Genomic DNA, 14,570 nt, shown 5'->3' with positions numbered 1-14,570 from the left:
ACCAAAGACGACCATCGAAGGAAGTCGCCCCGGCGTCCGTAGCTAGTAGTGTGTATATCGGGTGTTTGCTCTCAGCGACAGCTCTTGGTGGTTGTAGACCAAGTATGACGATAATCTTACCGGTATAAAATCATGGGCCAATGGAAGGGTACGGGATGGCAAAGTATCGATCCCACTGGGGCACCTTCGAGATAGCCTCATTTTCAAGAAGTTTACTGTGTCGTCACCGCGCCCCAGTCTGGTTACTTTGGCGAGTCGTGCGCTGAGAGCATCGAATGAAGGAAGTCGAGCATGAGCTTGGACGAAGCTTTGTCCAGCGCGCCATTGTACTCGGAGCACGTCGCCGACTGAATGCACGACGGACACCCCTTCTCGCACGCACACCCGTCCAGGATCTCCTTGGCACACGCAAGGATCTACCACATCTCCCTTCTACCAACCGTCAAGAAGCAAACCATTCGTACCTCAGGGAGGCAGCGCGCAATCCGCGACACGATCCCGACACCGCCGTCGTGCGACTCGTACAAGATCACGCGCGTCGGCCTACACCAGTCGCACGTTCTACTTCATATTTTCGCAGCGACATACCGCGCGCGGGTCTCGTTGAAGTTGGCGTGCTCCGTGTGCACGTCACTGGGGTCGATGAGCACGAAGAGCGGGATCACAGCGAGGACGAGGTGGTTGACCCCATGGACCGCATGTCGGTGTGTCTCGCGCGGCAGCTGCGATAGAAGAGCTTCGGGCACATCGACCCAGACGCCGTGGCCCGTCGCATCCATTGGCGGCAGCGAAAACTCGACGAGCCCCGTCTTCATTTGCGTCCGCTTCTCAATGCGATGACAGCCCACGACGTGCGTTGCGGCCGAGACGCGCCCCAAGTGCACGCTTGGGTGGTACGGCGGGTCTGAGCGCGGGAACGGCAGCGAGACGTTGACATCGGTAAAGTCCCGCGCGGCCGTGTAGTAAGTGAGTCGCTTGTTTGAGCGTACGACGAACGCGAGCTTGGCCTCCGTGTCGACCTTGGTGACGATGTATTCGCGGCCTTGGAAGAGGTACACGGCTCCCGGGTAGAGTGTGAAGAAGACCTTATCGGACGGATGCGTGTCGAGCACCTTCTCGCCTTCGACCACCTACACCGCGAGTGCTGCTTCTTCCTCGGAGCGCGAAACGAGGATCCTACGCTGTAGTCGTCACCGCCCATTTGACGAATGTTCTTGGTCGTTGTGCGGACGTCGTCGGCAAGGAGTGCCGGCACTTGATAGCCAAACTGGTCGCGGCGCTGCAGTCGACCACGGGCGACGAGCGAGGCGAGCACCGCGTCGGCTTCGGGCGGAAACACCGATCTAAGAAATGCTCGCTGTTGTTTTGTAGGGGTAGGGGTACCGATCAATGGTCTCGGTACCGCACTTGGTTGAGAACAAGTGCATTTCCAAGCTCGCGCACTGGAGATGCGCGGCCATGACGTGGAGGTTGAGCGGATCGAGCACAGCCGACTCAAAGTCCTTTGTAAACAGCGTCGCGCAACGCTTCTTGGTCTTGAGGTAGTATTGGTCCAGCGGCGAGCTAAAGCCAAGAAGCACCGCGAGCGAGTCCTACGCCGCTGACTTTCGACGGGTTTTCACGCGTTCGAAAAGGTACCTTGCCGCTGCGCCCGGCGCGACCGGCCTGCTGCCACAAGGACGAGACCGACGACGGAAAGCCAATGTGCAAGGTGCATTCGAGATTCCCAATGTCAATGCCAAGCTCAAGCGCATTCGTGGCAACGACGCCGAGGAGGTCGCCTCGAAAGAGGTTGGCTTCGATCGCACGCCTGTCGTCGGCCGTGTAGCCACCGCGGTACGCCTTGACGCGCTGTACCAATGCAAACTGCTTGGCCTTGCGCAGCTGCGTATGCGTATAGTCCAGGACGAGCTCGGTCAGCTTGCGGCCCTAGTCACAAGCTTATGAACCTCTGTCGCCGTCTCCGGGCGTGATAAAGACGATACGCGGCAAAATGCAATCGTATGCACTCCCTTCTGCACGAGGACCGAGAGGATCTGGCCGGCTTGAAAGATGGCGCTGTTGGACGCGTCGGGTGCGCTGTCGTCGTGGGCGAGCGGGTTCCAGATGAGAAAAGCTTTGGGTCCACTCGGCGATCCGTCGGCGGAATGCGGCACGAGCGTGAGCGGTCGAGCCGGCATCTCGCTGTTTATGGGCGGCACGAGAAAGCGGAAATGCTCTTCGGGGTTGTGGATCGACGCCGAACAGCACACGACTTGGGGCCGGCTGCCGTACAGCGCACAGAGCCGCCGAAGGCGTCGTAGAGTCCACGCCACGTGCGAGCCAAAGAGGCCGCGGTACATGTGGCTTTCGTCGATCACAATGTACCTAGCCAGGCGTGTCAACTTCATTTTTGGCCATTTTTAAGGTGCAACATACCGAAGGCTTGTGAGGATTGAAGCCCACGTCTTGTGCTGGGGAAGGATCGTGACGTGCAGCATGTCTGGGTTGGTCAAGAAGACACGCGCCGACTTGCGAATCGCCGTGCGTTCCGGGTGCGTCGTGTCACCGTCCTATCGTTGGAGTGTCGCTTAGGGCTAGGGTCTTTCGCCAAATTGCAACCTACGTAGGTGGCACAAATGGACGGCGGGAGGCCACAGCGCACGAGAAACGACCGGAGGGACTGCATCTGGTCTTGCGCGAGCGCCTAGAGAGAGCGATGTAGCTTCCTCTCGTGTGCCATGGATGACGAGATGCCTACTTTGGTCGGGAAGAGGTACAAGTGGGTGGAAACCGCCTCGGTCAACAGACTGTTGGCGACCGGGATGTTGTAAACCATCGACTTGCCGCTCGACGTCGACGTCGAGATCGCCACGTGGTGTCCGTTCAAGAGCGCGTCAATGCCGGTGGCCTGGTGGGCGTACAGCTTCTCAATGTGCAGCGACGCAACGAGCGACGGCGCCAATGGCATCTGAGCCAGTGGCGTGGGACCGTATGCCGCCGCACGCGCCGGGAGCCGCTCGACGTGCACGAGCTGGCCCGAGTAGAACGAGCTCGTGACCAGTGCCTGGATCCACGCATCCACGGTCTCTGCGGTCGCCGCCTCATGGGCCCAGGTCGGAACTGCTTTGACACGCTTCGGGGGTGGCGTGTACTCGGGCACAGGGTTCATTGCCACGTCAAAGGCGGCGAGCGCTGCCGTAAACAGTTCAAGGCGTTTGGTGCTCCCGCGTTTGCTCGCGTGGGGTACGTCCTTGAACTCGACCATCTCAACCGTCTCGGGGGGTTCGGTTGGGTTAAACTCATCTAAGAAAAAGCAAATAAGGCACATTTAGTGAAATGAGTGGGCAATACCTTGGGCGATCACCTTGTCCGATGCCTTGGTAACGACGTGAACGACGCCAATGGAGGCCATTTGCCGTACGTGGCTCTCGAGCAGCGTCGTGGACGACCCCGAGAGGTGGGCGGCGAGATTGAGCACGTTCTTGAGCGACGTCAGCGCCTTCTTGTTGGCGAGGAAGCAGTAGCTGCTGTCGAGAAGCGTAAAGCGCTGGAGCCAGGGCGCCATCGCAGGATCCACCACCGGTGGCGCGGGTTTGCGCTTCTTGGTCATCGCAACAGACTGGCGCGAAGATGAAAATAACGGTATTCCATGATCGCTCGGAAAACACCCAACTTGCCTTTATCCGGAAAAGACACGCAAAGATACGGTCAGGCGACCACAATCCCGCAATCTGCACAATCAAATTTGACGCAAGCTGCCAACATGGAACCAACGTACCATCTTATGCCTAAAGCCCTGCGCAAGGCCATTGCTGACTTTGATCAAGGCAGCCTTGCCCAGGTACGAACAAACAACCTTGCATCAAGCATCACACCCGCGATTCGACTAGGTGCTTGCAGTGCCGCCGCAACGCTCCATCCAAGAGAGCATCTACGATCGGCTAAATGATTTGGTGGATCGTTCACGTTTGCAAACAACATTTGCGACCACGGACATCTTGTACGATGTGGGAAGCATCGAGGAGGTCGGCGACGCATCGTCGAGTCGTCCAGCGGCAAGCATGTGTTCGGGCGCGCAACCCGAAGGCGGCCTCCTCGCAGACATCGCTCGCTTTGATCGCGACAGCTTGAAGAAGGTCGTAACCATCAGCGTTGGATATCAAGGCGTCATACGGGTGTTTCTAGGTGGTCCTGCCACCGCCACGTTCAATCCAAGAAAGCGTGATTCGGGATTTAATGTTAATGTTTCGACCAACGCGGCCAACATACGCGGTACGAGCGAGATTCATAAGACGACGCGATATGATATGTCATGGCTAGGATTACTGGACTGCAGAGACAAGCTTCAACGTGCACGGGGCGAGTGCGGACGAGGACGTGGACGATGAGGACAGCGACGTGGAGAGTGACTGGAGCGATCTTGTCGACGAGGTAATCTCGATTTCCATACATTGTCGCTCATTTAATGCTCGCAGGTCGACGACGATGGAACCCAAGACAATGACGATAAGGCGGTGGTCGACTTTGATTTTCTTCTTGTCCAGCGCACGCAACCCACCTTTCACCCCGTGCGCCGACCCCTTGCCACGTTTATGCCTCACTTGCTGCTTGTAGGCGGCCCACGCAGAGCTCCTCGCTGCAATTCGCAAGCGCGTACCGAAATGCACGCGCAGTGTACGCTAAGTATCTCCACTTGCCTGGCGTTTTCACCAGACTTTTCACTAGCGCACCCGTCGTCGTAGCTTGGAGCTACACCGTCGAAGCCCCGTGGTCGCGAGAAGCCGATCACCACTGCGACTCTATCCGGTGCCGATTCTGCGGTGCCCCGATTTGACACGCGGCTCGTCGCTGTCGCTTTCCGAGGCTTCCGAATGGTCGGACGACGACTAGCTGTCAGTCGTATCTCTTGCATAAGGACAATACAAGCCTTGCCGCTGCACGTTGAACTCTTGTTGCCGAGAACAAGAATGTGTGTGACCAAGAGTGCAGGTCGTGTTGCTGGGTTTTTCGCACAGTAGCAACCGTAAGGAGGTGTGTGTTTAGACAGCGCAGTGTGGGGCGATCCGTATCCGGCTTTGGTATCCGGATGCGACCAACGTCGTGGCGTCAGACACGGACAAGATGCAGAGCGCGCAGGTCTACTGCGTCGAGCGCGTCTTCGAGGACCTCAAGAAGCCGTTCGTCGCCAAGGACGTCGTGCGCCAGCTTATACACCTGGATACTGTCGTCGCCGATGTCTTTGAGCGCATCTCGCTGCGCGTACGCCCATCTGCACCATCTCCAGCACCGCTCATGCATGTGCGCTGCCTAGGTCCAAGCCGAGAAGGATCGCGTCAAAGCGATCGACGCTGTACGTGGCCATGGTCAGGGCCTTGTGGCTCATGCTGGGCGTGTAGAGAATCGCGGCCTGCCAGGCCAAAGTCAACGCCGTCACAGGTAGGCCACGCCAGCTGCGAGCAGGTATGGCAGGATCGATACGTAGAGCGTGGCACGACCAACAAGGCCACGACGGTCTTTTCAACGGCCAAATACCCGGCGCCCAAGGGTATGTCTCTTCATCTGGGTAGTGGCGCTCATGCTGTATGCCAGTGCTGCCGGCGATGAAGGGGCTGTACAGCGACAAGCCATACGAAGAGACACCGCCGTTGACGGCCGAGCTCGAAGCGACGCACTTCCTGCCCTCCGTGCGTTGCATCCGATTGTCGATGGTGCATGACACAGTGGCGTAGGAGCCGCCGACGGCCGGGCAGCGTGCGCAGCTCATGGCCGAGGTCGTCGATTTGTTTGAACGTGTCAACACCTTCAAGGCGACGCGCAAGGCCGAAGACATTATGAAGGAGGTACGCACTGGTCTTCTTAATGTCGATCGATACGCATATTGGGTGTAGGAAGGGCTCGGCTCGCTCCCAGGCCAAGTGCCCACCGTCGGCGGCGTCCTCCTCTTCAACTCGAGCGAGACGCCGTACCAAAACGTACGCTCTACAGTGCTACGTGATGGACAACTTGTCCAATATTTGTAGTATGTGCTCGTGGACAACCTCTTTGGTACGGAATTTGAAGGCGAAGAAGAGCAAAAGAAGCAACTCGCGGCCGCGCCCGACACGGTCATCAACCGCGGCGCCGGCATCGACTACAGCAACATGCCGACCGACATTTACCGCCCCAAGCCGGGCTCGATGCCCGCCTTTTCCGAGAAGCTACCAACAGACTTGCCGCTCAAGGGCCTCGTCACGACCGACGTGCAAGTCGACACGTCGGGCATCCAGTCGATTGCGCCGTCGATGCAAAACATGATTGAGCTCCCGACGCTGCCTGAATTTGCCACCGGCCCGACCGCGATCGAGCGGCATGTGGAAGGTGCCACGGCCCTCGGGCCATCGGACATGACGCCGCCGCCGCCTCCGCCACCGCCGTCCCTCAAATTCGATGCACCGGGTACATACCAAGGCAGCAAAGGTGATGACGCGTGCTGAGTGTTTTCAATAGAGCCAACCATTGGCAGTTCGATGCCACCACCGCCACCGCCCCCGACAGGCGACGATGCCCCGCCGCCGCCGCCACCGATGGACATGCCGGCTTCGGTACACATTGTGATATCAACAGCCTGGTGCCAATACGGTGTTGAGTGTAGCCCGATGCACCACCGCCACCTCCGGTCGAGCCCGAGCCGGCCAACCCCCGGGCAAGTCTTATGGACGCGATCCGTAGCGCAAGCCTCAACAAGCTCAAGAAGGTTCCTCCGCGTCCTCGTACGTGGAGCAAGCTCACTGTGCGCGTAGGCAGATGCGACCGAGCGGCGCAGCGGCGCCCCCGAGCCACCCAAGGCGCCGACCACCGTACCACAAGAAGTGCTGGACCGTCTCACTCGGCTCAAAAATGCATGGAGCGGCAAAGGCGACAAGGAAGAAAACTCGCGGGACCGGGACCAATTCAAAAAGGTCACGGTGCTCAAAGCGCAGGAAGTCCCGACGCCGCCGCAGCAGCAGCAACCGCCGCCGCCGCCCATGGCCGACTACCCTGGCACCCGCAAGCTACCAACCGTTGCCATGTCGGAAGACGGCAGTGACGACGAGCGGTTCGACGACAAGGCGTCCAATTTCGGCGATGACGTATGCACGCCTACAAAATGATATCTCACCTGCGACATGTCGTAGAAAGATGACGCACTCGCGCGCATCAAGGCGATCCAAGAGAAGAACGCAACCAAGAAGGACGAGCCGGTCAAGCCCAAGCCCGTGGTGGAGCCCATCAAGCAGCCCGACCCGCCCAAGTCGGTACGTCCTCAAATCGACTCGCAGCATCCATCATACTCACTTTGTATCTGTAACTATCTAGTCGGCTGCGACCATGGACGCGGTACGATCTTCTATACTCGAAATGCCATGCCTCATGTCTACATGGCTAGAACATTCGTGGCCTCCGCGACCGGCAAGACTCTCTCTCCATGTCGGAAGCGTCCGACTGGTCGGACGATTAGGATCGCACGATCCTCCCCACGCCCAAGCTGGATGATACAACATCAAATGAATCTTTCCTCAATATCCCTGCGCGACTAGCGTTTCCGGAGCTTGGACGGTGACCCGACGCCCGACGTGAGCATGCCCTTTTTGGGGCTTGTCGACGACAGCCGTCGCACGCGGCCCTCTGTTGCCTCTTGGCAAGCGACCGTGTAGACATCGATTCCGCCGTCGAGCGTGGTGTAGTGGGCGCAGGTAAAGTCGTCGCCGGCTTCGTCGATCACGCGCTTGACAGCGTCGCTGACGACGACGCCCCCGGGGACTCCGTTGCTTTCAAGCGTGTTGGCCAGCATCGCATCCAAGCCCCACATGTCGTAGCGTAACGTGGTGTCGCCAATGACGCCGCCAATGAGGTTGCCAAGATGCACGCCAATGCGCATTTGCAGCGGCTCGTTGGTCACGGGATCGCGAATCTAGTTGCAAAATCGACAACTTGTCTACTCGATTGAAGACATACCTTGGCGACTTCCTTGTGCATGTCGAACGCCATGTGCAAGAGGTTGCGAATGTGCTGATGAACGTGCAGACACGGCTTCTTGAGATGCACGTTGTTCCGGCGCAGCGATGCGAGCTGCTGTGCGACCCGGTGGGCTTGCATGCGCGCCGACATGCGCCGGTGCGGCGTCGGCGTCGCACTCGGTGGCAAGCTCTCTTCAGTCAAACTCATGTCAATAAAGGGCAAGCCCGAGACAATGACGTAGGCGTCTCCGATCGTCTGGAGCTTGAAGACGCCGTGCTTTTCTGTGAGCACGTCAAAGGCGGCAAAGAGCGAGTCGAGGAGCTGGATCACGTCTTCGGGGGCGGTGCGCGCTGCGAGTGTCGTGAAGCCCTTGATGTCCGAGTAGAGAATGCCCACAAGGCGGTATTCATCGCAAACCAGCTCGCCTTGCTTCATGCGCTGGACGACTTCTTCGGGCAACCGCTGGTACAAGAGGCGGTCCGCGGTCCGCGTTTGAATATTGGTCTGCGTCTCGAGCCACACCTTGCGGCGCGTAAAGAAGTCGAGGCCGCGGCACACGACAACGTTGGCGATCGCTGTGAACGAGACGAGCACCACCGGGTTGATCAACGTGTCGTAGCCGCCGTCGGACGAGAGTCCCATGACAATCGTGATGGGCACCATACCCCCCCACGCGAGCGCGTTGAAGCCGATCGACGACGCGTACCGGACCGCGCCGCCACTGCTTACGACAAACATGACAAAGACCACGTCGAGGGCGAGCCATGCAAACGCATCGGCAGTGGCGACGCGCTGAGCAATCTCTACGACGTGCAACGTCCCGAGCGCGAGAAGGCAGAGACACGACGTTGGCACGAGGCCGTGCTGTGCCATGAACGGCACAAACAGCAAACTCAGCGCAAAGAGCATGAGGACGACCATCCGTGGTGCCAAGAGAAGCCAGAGACGACCGTAAACACCCACGAGCGCGCCTTGGGATGCGTCTCGAAAGATCGAGAAGAGGAGGTAGACGCCGAGCGCATAGAGGCAGCGAGACGTGGCTTCTTCGCGCATACCGGTGGTGGCCTTGGCGTACGTCGCCTCCATCTCGTAATCGTAAAAGTAGAGCCACAACGGGTGCAATTCCGCGGCCATTTCATCGTAAATGCCGGCATCGATGCTCGACACCGGCTCGGGGCGCCGAAGGCCGTGGCTGCGTGACGCGACAGAGCCCGGCCGCTCGGCCCACGACCGGGCGCGGTCGCTGATCGGCGGCCCGAGGAGGAACGTCTCCATTTCGCCCTTGCCTTTGACGAGCACGCGGCTCGGTGACGAAAAGGCAAAGTCCTTGAGGAGCTTGTGGTGCGTCGCACTCGAGAGCTGGATGTGACCCGGCGCCCCGGTGCTCTGCATGCGCGACGCCGTGTTGACGGTATCGCCAAAGAGCGAGAATTGCTGCTTCTTGCGCCCAACAAGACCACTCAGAACGCGGCCCGAGTGGAGACCAATGCGAAGCTTGATGCTGTGACCTGTTGCTGTCTTGCACGTGGAGAGGAGGCGCAGCATGTCGCGCGCCATGCACGCGGCCCGGATCGCAGGCGCGACGGGAAACGACGCCGACGCTTCCTGGAGCCCCGCGCAGGCCATGTACGTCTTGCCGACTGTCTCCATCTTTTGAACACCGTACTTGGCGCAGAGCTACTCGACAAGACGGGTCAGTATGGTCGTTCTCGTTGACATAGATTGATCGATGAATAGATAGATCGATAGATAGATAGATAGATAGATAGATAGATAGATAGATAGATAGATACCTCGTCAAACAGCGAGTAGAGGTGGTCGAGGAGCGAGACGACCTGCGCTGGTGAGTAGCGTTGCATGAGCTGCGTAAAGTCGACAACGTCACAAAATAGAATGGTCACGTCGTCGTCGGCCTCGGAGATGATTGGGTCGCCACTTTGCAGTTTGGCCATGACATGACGTGGCAGCATGTGCTCGAGGATCGCGCGCGCACGTTTCTCTTCCATGGCGAGCGATCGGTGTTGCAGGAAATCATGGCGCATGGCGACCTGCACCCGCCAGCAGCCGTGGGCCGCAAATGCCATGAGAAGGCCAATGTACCCGGTGAAATACCCGAGACCAGCGGCCGACGTTGACGGCAGCGAGATCGCAAACAAGACGTAGACCAGGTAATTCGCGATCGCGAGCGACAGCGCGTACGTGAACCGGACGCGAAACACTGCAAACAGCGCAATGGGAAAGAGCGTCGACGAGACGTAGCCTTGGTCGGTAATCGTCGCCGAGATGAAGAGCCCGGTGCCGGCCATGGGCAGGATCACGCAGAGATCATAGTGGGCAAGGAACCATCGCGACGAAGCAAACCGCGTGTAGGCGAGCGCACAGAGGAGCAGCAAGATGCGCGAGCCAACGTACAAGCTCGTTGCACTGCCGACAAAGTACTGCACGAGAACGTTGAGAAGGAAGAGAAATGCGGCGAGCGCGACGACCCGCCGAATGCGCACGACCTCGCGGGACCGAAACGCCGACGCGTACTCGGCCTCGAGGACGGCGCTGCGCTTGCCAAGAAAGGCCAGCGAGAACGGGTGGAGCGTCACATCAACGTTATCGACGACAGCTGTCGTGTCTTCGTCGACTTCGTTGTGCTGGGTTTGGAGCCGGCACCCGCGGAGCTGCGAGATGAGGACGTCGCAGTCGGACGTCATATCGGGCGATCGAAACGTGTCAACCCACGCCTTGAAGTCGGTCGAGAGGTGCTTGGTGCACGCCGATGACTTTTTTTCGTTCGAGATGTACCCGACGGTGGCCCGGGGCCGCGACGACGCAGCCACCGTGAGGCCCGCGTCGACTTCAGCGAGAACATCGCGGTTCGAGTACCAGTACAGCCGCTGAAAGCTGTACCATGCGGCTTGCAGCACAAGGCTACCCGTCGACGCAAGGACCAGCGCGAGCGCGACCAAGCCCGTCTCGGCTTTGTAAAAGAGGTGGTAGAAGTCGCGCAGCGCGCTCGTGGTACCGACAACCGCGTACAGCTCTTCGTAGACGGCAATGAACAAGACGAGGCAGGCGGCGCTCAGCACGAGCGAGAGTATGTGCCAGTGTCGCCACCGCTGCAGCCGCTGCATGCACGCAGCAGCTTTCACGAGCACGATGAGCACCGACGAGGCGTACAAGACGGTGCCAAGAAGCGCCAAGCTCGCGCCAGAATACCCGAGCGACCACGAAATGAACACGACGTTGGCAAGGGCCTCAAGCACGGCCGAGACCATCCAGAGCAAGAGCGTTTTGAGATTCAGAGTGGACGAATCTGGCTCGTCGAGGTAAATGCGAGGGTGCAGATGCAGCGTCGGGCCGCAGAGGTCCTTGTCGAGAATCCCAATCACAAACAGCGGGAGGCACGTGTAGAGCACGTTCCAGCCCACGAGCAAGTACGAGTCGAACGGCGTTTGACCGGAAAACCCCGTCAGAAACGAGTAGAGGAAAAAGGTCGCCACCAACAGCGTGTTCTTGTAGAACGTCAGCAAGATGAGGAGCGTGATTCGGCGGCAGTTCCATCGGCCATGCAATAGCAGCAGCGTGCTGAGGAATCGAAATTGGGCCAGGCCAAAGTCCGCCGACCGCACCGCCTGCAACCCTAACCCCAACATTGCATCATTCTAGCGTATAGTCGGCGTACCTTCGACGCCAAAGATCCCGACACCAACATGTGCTTCTTGGATCATGGACACGTCGTTGCCACCGTCGCCGATCGCAAGCGTGATGCACTCGTCGTGGCTGTGGGCTTTTACAAAGCGGACAAGGTTAGCTTTTTGGAGCGGCGAGAGTCGGGACGCGACGACGGTCTGGCACTGGCTTAGGAGCTCAAAGAGTTGAGAGGCGTGGGCCGTGAGCGGTGCAATTTGGTTGGTGCGTGTGGGTTGCTGGAGGCAGTGCACCGTGAGGAGCTGGTCGAGTGACGCACCGCCCAGCAGCACCGACAGCGCGGGGTTGACAGTGCCGGGGTGCCAGAGGCCGTCGCGCTTGAGCTGTTTACGATGCACGGCGATTTGGTCGGCGCCGTCACAGAGCGGCAGCACAAGGGACTTGGTCGAAAGAAGACCTGCGGCGTGGGCAAGGGCAACCGCAGTCTCGTCCTTGTCGCCGGTGAGCATCCACACACGAATGCCGGCTTTGGTCAGTAGCGATGTGGCTGCGTAGACGCCGTCCTGTAGTTTGTCTTCGACCCCCGAACCGCCGAGGATTTCCATGCGCTCGCTCGCTTCGATCGTCGTCGCAAGCACGTGCAAGCTGTGTTCGCGGTCATGAACCGCCACCTGGGCGACGGCGTAGGCATCGAGCCACGCCCTGGCTGCTTTTGCGTCGAGTTGCTGTCGGCCAAACACAAGCGTTCGGAGGCCGAGGCATGCAAACGACCGAATGTGCGTCTCGACGTCTTGGCGAGCCCGGGTTGCGTTGCTCGGGTGGAGGAGCGCGTTGTCCGCGCCCTTGCAGTAGAGCCAATACTCGTCTAAGAAAGCATCTAGTTCCAGGACGCGATCCGAGACGCGTACCGGTCGAGTCGCGCTGTACGAGCACCGACATGCACTTGCGCAAACTATCAAACGCGTTGCAAGCAAGGAGCGTGTAGGTTTCTTGCTGTCCAAAGAGGACGATCTGGATGCGGTTGCTCGAAACGCCGTCAAACGCGCAGTCAAAGTCGCTGGCGGCGGCGAGCAGCGCAACTTCGTCCGGTGACGTGGCCGACACGGTGCCGTCGCTGCCAATGCGAGCGCTGTGGCACAGCAAAAGGCAACGAAAGAACTCGCGAATCAACGTGCCATGCTGGTGACGCTGCAGCAAGGCGAGTTCGACGAGCCGGTTCGGGTCGATCGCGCCGCCTCGCTTGCCGGTACCCTACACCAAGCAAAACATATGTTTCAAAGTTGGCACTTGTCCTGTACCTGGCAGTCGACGATTTGGCCGCTGACACTGAGCTTCCGCAGTACCATCTCGTTCTTGGTGAGTGTGCCCGTCTTGTCGGTAAAGATATAGTGCACTCGCCCGAGGTCTTCGTTGAGATTGGACGTGCGTGCGAGCAGGCCTTGGCCCGTCCGTGGACACGTCTACGTTCCATTCCTCCCTTGTGCACGATACGACACGGAAGCAGACGTACCATGGCCGCGTCCTGCTCCATGTGTTTGGCTTGATACCACTTGACGATTTCAAGGCTAATGTAGAGCGAAATCGGTACCTACGAATGAGCATGTACTCAACCTGTCTACTTTTGCATCTCGGCAACATACCATGTTGTTGTACAGGATAAGGTACGTCACCCAAAGCGTCGCAAAGGTCGTCGCCGACGGTGGTCCGTCCAAGTGCAAATACGGCGGCATGGCATTCGCCTGCCAAAAGTACCCTTTGATCGCGCTGATCGTGTTGAGGAGCAAGAGAAGGAGGAACACCACGAGCACACACTTGTTGGCAAGGACGTCGAGGTGGCTGCGTTTCCGGAGCATTGTGCGATGGTTTTGCATGAGCTTGGTGTCATGGCCCGTCGCGAGGACGGCGCCGACAACGTGGGCGGTGTTGACCAAGCGCGTCGCGCGGAGACACACATGATGGCTCGTGAATGGGATATCTTCGGCCACGTCGTTTGCACGCAGCTGCAAGACGCCGTCGAATCGAGACAAGGCTGGCGTCGGCGGGTGGCAGCGCACGTCGGCCATGACCGCTTTCCCATACGCATTGACGTCCTGCAAGACACTCGCATTCATGTGCGGCACATGCCGGACCTTGGCCGTCGACTCGCCGTCGAGGTTGCTCGTGTCAATGTACGCTTCGCGGTCGTCGTGGCTCGACGCCAAGAGCAATAGATCCGCTGGAAACACCTCGTTAATGCGTACCATGAGCATGTCGCCGACACGCACGTCGCGCCAGAGCACTGGTGCAAACGTATCGTCGTCGCCGAGGCGCAGCGTGCGACTCGTGTTGACGAGCGCGTCGGCATCGTGCCGGGCCTTGTCCTCGACGCCTTCCTTGACCATGGTCACGAGCAGCACGAGCAGGAAGGGCGCGAGCGTCGCATACGGGTTCGTCGGCGAGTATGGCGTGCAGAGCTGGAGGAGCGAGATCAGGAGAAAGTAGACGTTGGCGACGCGCCGGAACTGCTCGAGGAGGTTGAGCGGAAGGAACGACGCGAGCGTGTACTTGGACGTGCGCACGCGGTTGTCGGGGAAGTCGTTGCGGGCGCGCAGCGAGAGACGGCGGTCGAGGCGAGAGCCTTGCGTATGGGCCGTCATGCTACTGGCGTGCGTCCTGCAGCACTCGACGGTCACTGGCGTTTGGAAACCACCGGGCTTGCCGGTTTCGAAAATCTTGAGCTAAAATTCGAGTGGTATGCGGACGTCCGGGCAGCGTGCCACGTATTGCGAGCGAGTAACGTTAGCATAGCAGCAGCGATGAGATTTCACTTCCTTGTCGTTCTGCCGTAGCGCTGCCAAGAGCAAGGTGATATCGACTACCTTGTACGGTGATGGGCGAGGCAAGCGCGTGTACATCGTTCCGGGTGTTGTCGCTCGCGTATGGCGAAGTGTCCCGAGTGTGACGCGGTGTGGTCGTCGGCAACGCTCTACTTG

The 14,570-nt window shown here is 59.3% G+C and overlaps 5 protein-coding genes across 5 annotated transcripts in view; 3 read left to right on the top strand and 2 right to left on the bottom strand.

Annotated features, from left to right (window-relative positions):
- The window catches only part of SDRG_02584 (hypothetical protein), a gene marked incomplete at its 3' end in the record, with an annotated part of 1,523 nt that extends 1,415 nt beyond the window's left edge, over window positions 1-108 (top strand). Inside the window, exon 7 of the mRNA XM_008608180.1 lies at window positions 98-108. Coding sequence (XP_008606402.1) covers window positions 98-108 — 11 coding nt within the window. The remainder of the gene's footprint in view (window positions 1-97) is intronic.
- A 134-nt stretch (window positions 109-242) lies between these two features.
- Window positions 243-3,592, bottom strand: SDRG_02583 (hypothetical protein; the record flags this gene model as incomplete). Its single annotated transcript, XM_008608179.1, has 11 exons — window positions 243-416; window positions 465-543; window positions 589-1,130; window positions 1,181-1,343; window positions 1,384-1,592; window positions 1,639-1,929; window positions 1,986-2,367; window positions 2,419-2,552; window positions 2,606-2,686; window positions 2,741-3,285; window positions 3,334-3,592. 11 exons carry the CDS (start codon window positions 3,590-3,592, stop codon window positions 243-245), a joined length of 2,859 nt encoding a protein of 952 aa, XP_008606401.1.
- Window positions 3,593-3,732: 140 nt separating this feature from the next.
- Window positions 3,733-4,920, top strand: SDRG_02582 (hypothetical protein). Its single transcript, XM_008608178.1, has 7 exons — window positions 3,733-3,823; window positions 3,873-4,118; window positions 4,168-4,254; window positions 4,303-4,413; window positions 4,458-4,550; window positions 4,597-4,656; window positions 4,708-4,920. Exons 1-7 carry the CDS (start codon window positions 3,746-3,748, stop codon window positions 4,870-4,872), a joined length of 840 nt encoding a protein of 279 aa, XP_008606400.1. The 5' UTR covers window positions 3,733-3,745; the 3' UTR covers window positions 4,873-4,920.
- Window positions 4,921-5,103: 183 nt separating this feature from the next.
- On the top strand, window positions 5,104-7,459 carry SDRG_02581 (hypothetical protein; the record flags this gene model as incomplete). Its single annotated transcript, XM_008608177.1, has 14 exons — window positions 5,104-5,241; window positions 5,294-5,332; window positions 5,379-5,418; window positions 5,465-5,527; window positions 5,572-5,666; window positions 5,712-5,822; window positions 5,871-5,954; window positions 6,003-6,417; window positions 6,469-6,563; window positions 6,614-6,715; window positions 6,762-7,091; window positions 7,137-7,256; window positions 7,318-7,338; window positions 7,388-7,459. 14 exons carry the CDS (start codon window positions 5,104-5,106, stop codon window positions 7,457-7,459), a joined length of 1,725 nt encoding a protein of 574 aa, XP_008606399.1.
- A 36-nt stretch (window positions 7,460-7,495) lies between these two features.
- SDRG_02580 (hypothetical protein) lies at window positions 7,496-14,264 on the bottom strand. The gene is made up of 8 exons (XM_008608176.1): window positions 13,239-14,264; window positions 13,109-13,186; window positions 12,897-13,058; window positions 12,507-12,849; window positions 11,633-12,463; window positions 9,753-11,590; window positions 7,957-9,636; window positions 7,496-7,912 (listed from the first exon to the last, which is right to left on the bottom strand). Exons 1-8 carry the CDS (start codon window positions 14,232-14,234, stop codon window positions 7,535-7,537), a joined length of 6,306 nt encoding a protein of 2,101 aa, XP_008606398.1. The 5' UTR covers window positions 14,235-14,264; the 3' UTR covers window positions 7,496-7,534.
- Window positions 14,265-14,570: the final 306 nt, after the last annotated feature.

Source organism: Saprolegnia diclina (assembly GCF_000281045.1).
Source record: "Saprolegnia diclina VS20 unplaced genomic scaffold supercont1.6, whole genome shotgun sequence".
Classification (NCBI taxonomy): Eukaryota; Oomycota; class Saprolegniomycetes; order Saprolegniales; family Saprolegniaceae; genus Saprolegnia; species Saprolegnia diclina.
This window is presented reverse-complemented; position numbering and strand designations above follow the sequence as displayed.

Coding starts and splice junctions, on each gene's coding strand:
- SDRG_02582 (XM_008608178.1), top strand. CDS start 3,746: ATGGAACCAACGTACCATCTTATGCCTAAAGCCCTGCGCAAGGCCATT. Junction 3,824..3,872: donor ATCAAGGCAGCCTTGCCCAG/GTACGAACAAAC, acceptor CGATTCGACTAG/GTGCTTGCAGTGCCGCCGCA. Junction 4,657..4,707: donor TACCGAAATGCACGCGCAGT/GTACGCTAAGTA, acceptor ACTTTTCACTAG/CGCACCCGTCGTCGTAGCTT.
- SDRG_02580 (XM_008608176.1), bottom strand. CDS start 14,234: ATGACGGCCCATACGCAAGGCTCTCGCCTCGACCGCCGTCTCTCGCTG. Junction 13,059..13,108: donor TGGAGCAGGACGCGGCCATG/GTACGTCTGCTT, acceptor AATGGAACGTAG/ACGTGTCCACGGACGGGCCA. Junction 12,850..12,896: donor GCCAAATCGTCGACTGCCAG/GTACAGGACAAG, acceptor TGCTTGGTGTAG/GGTACCGGCAAGCGAGGCGG.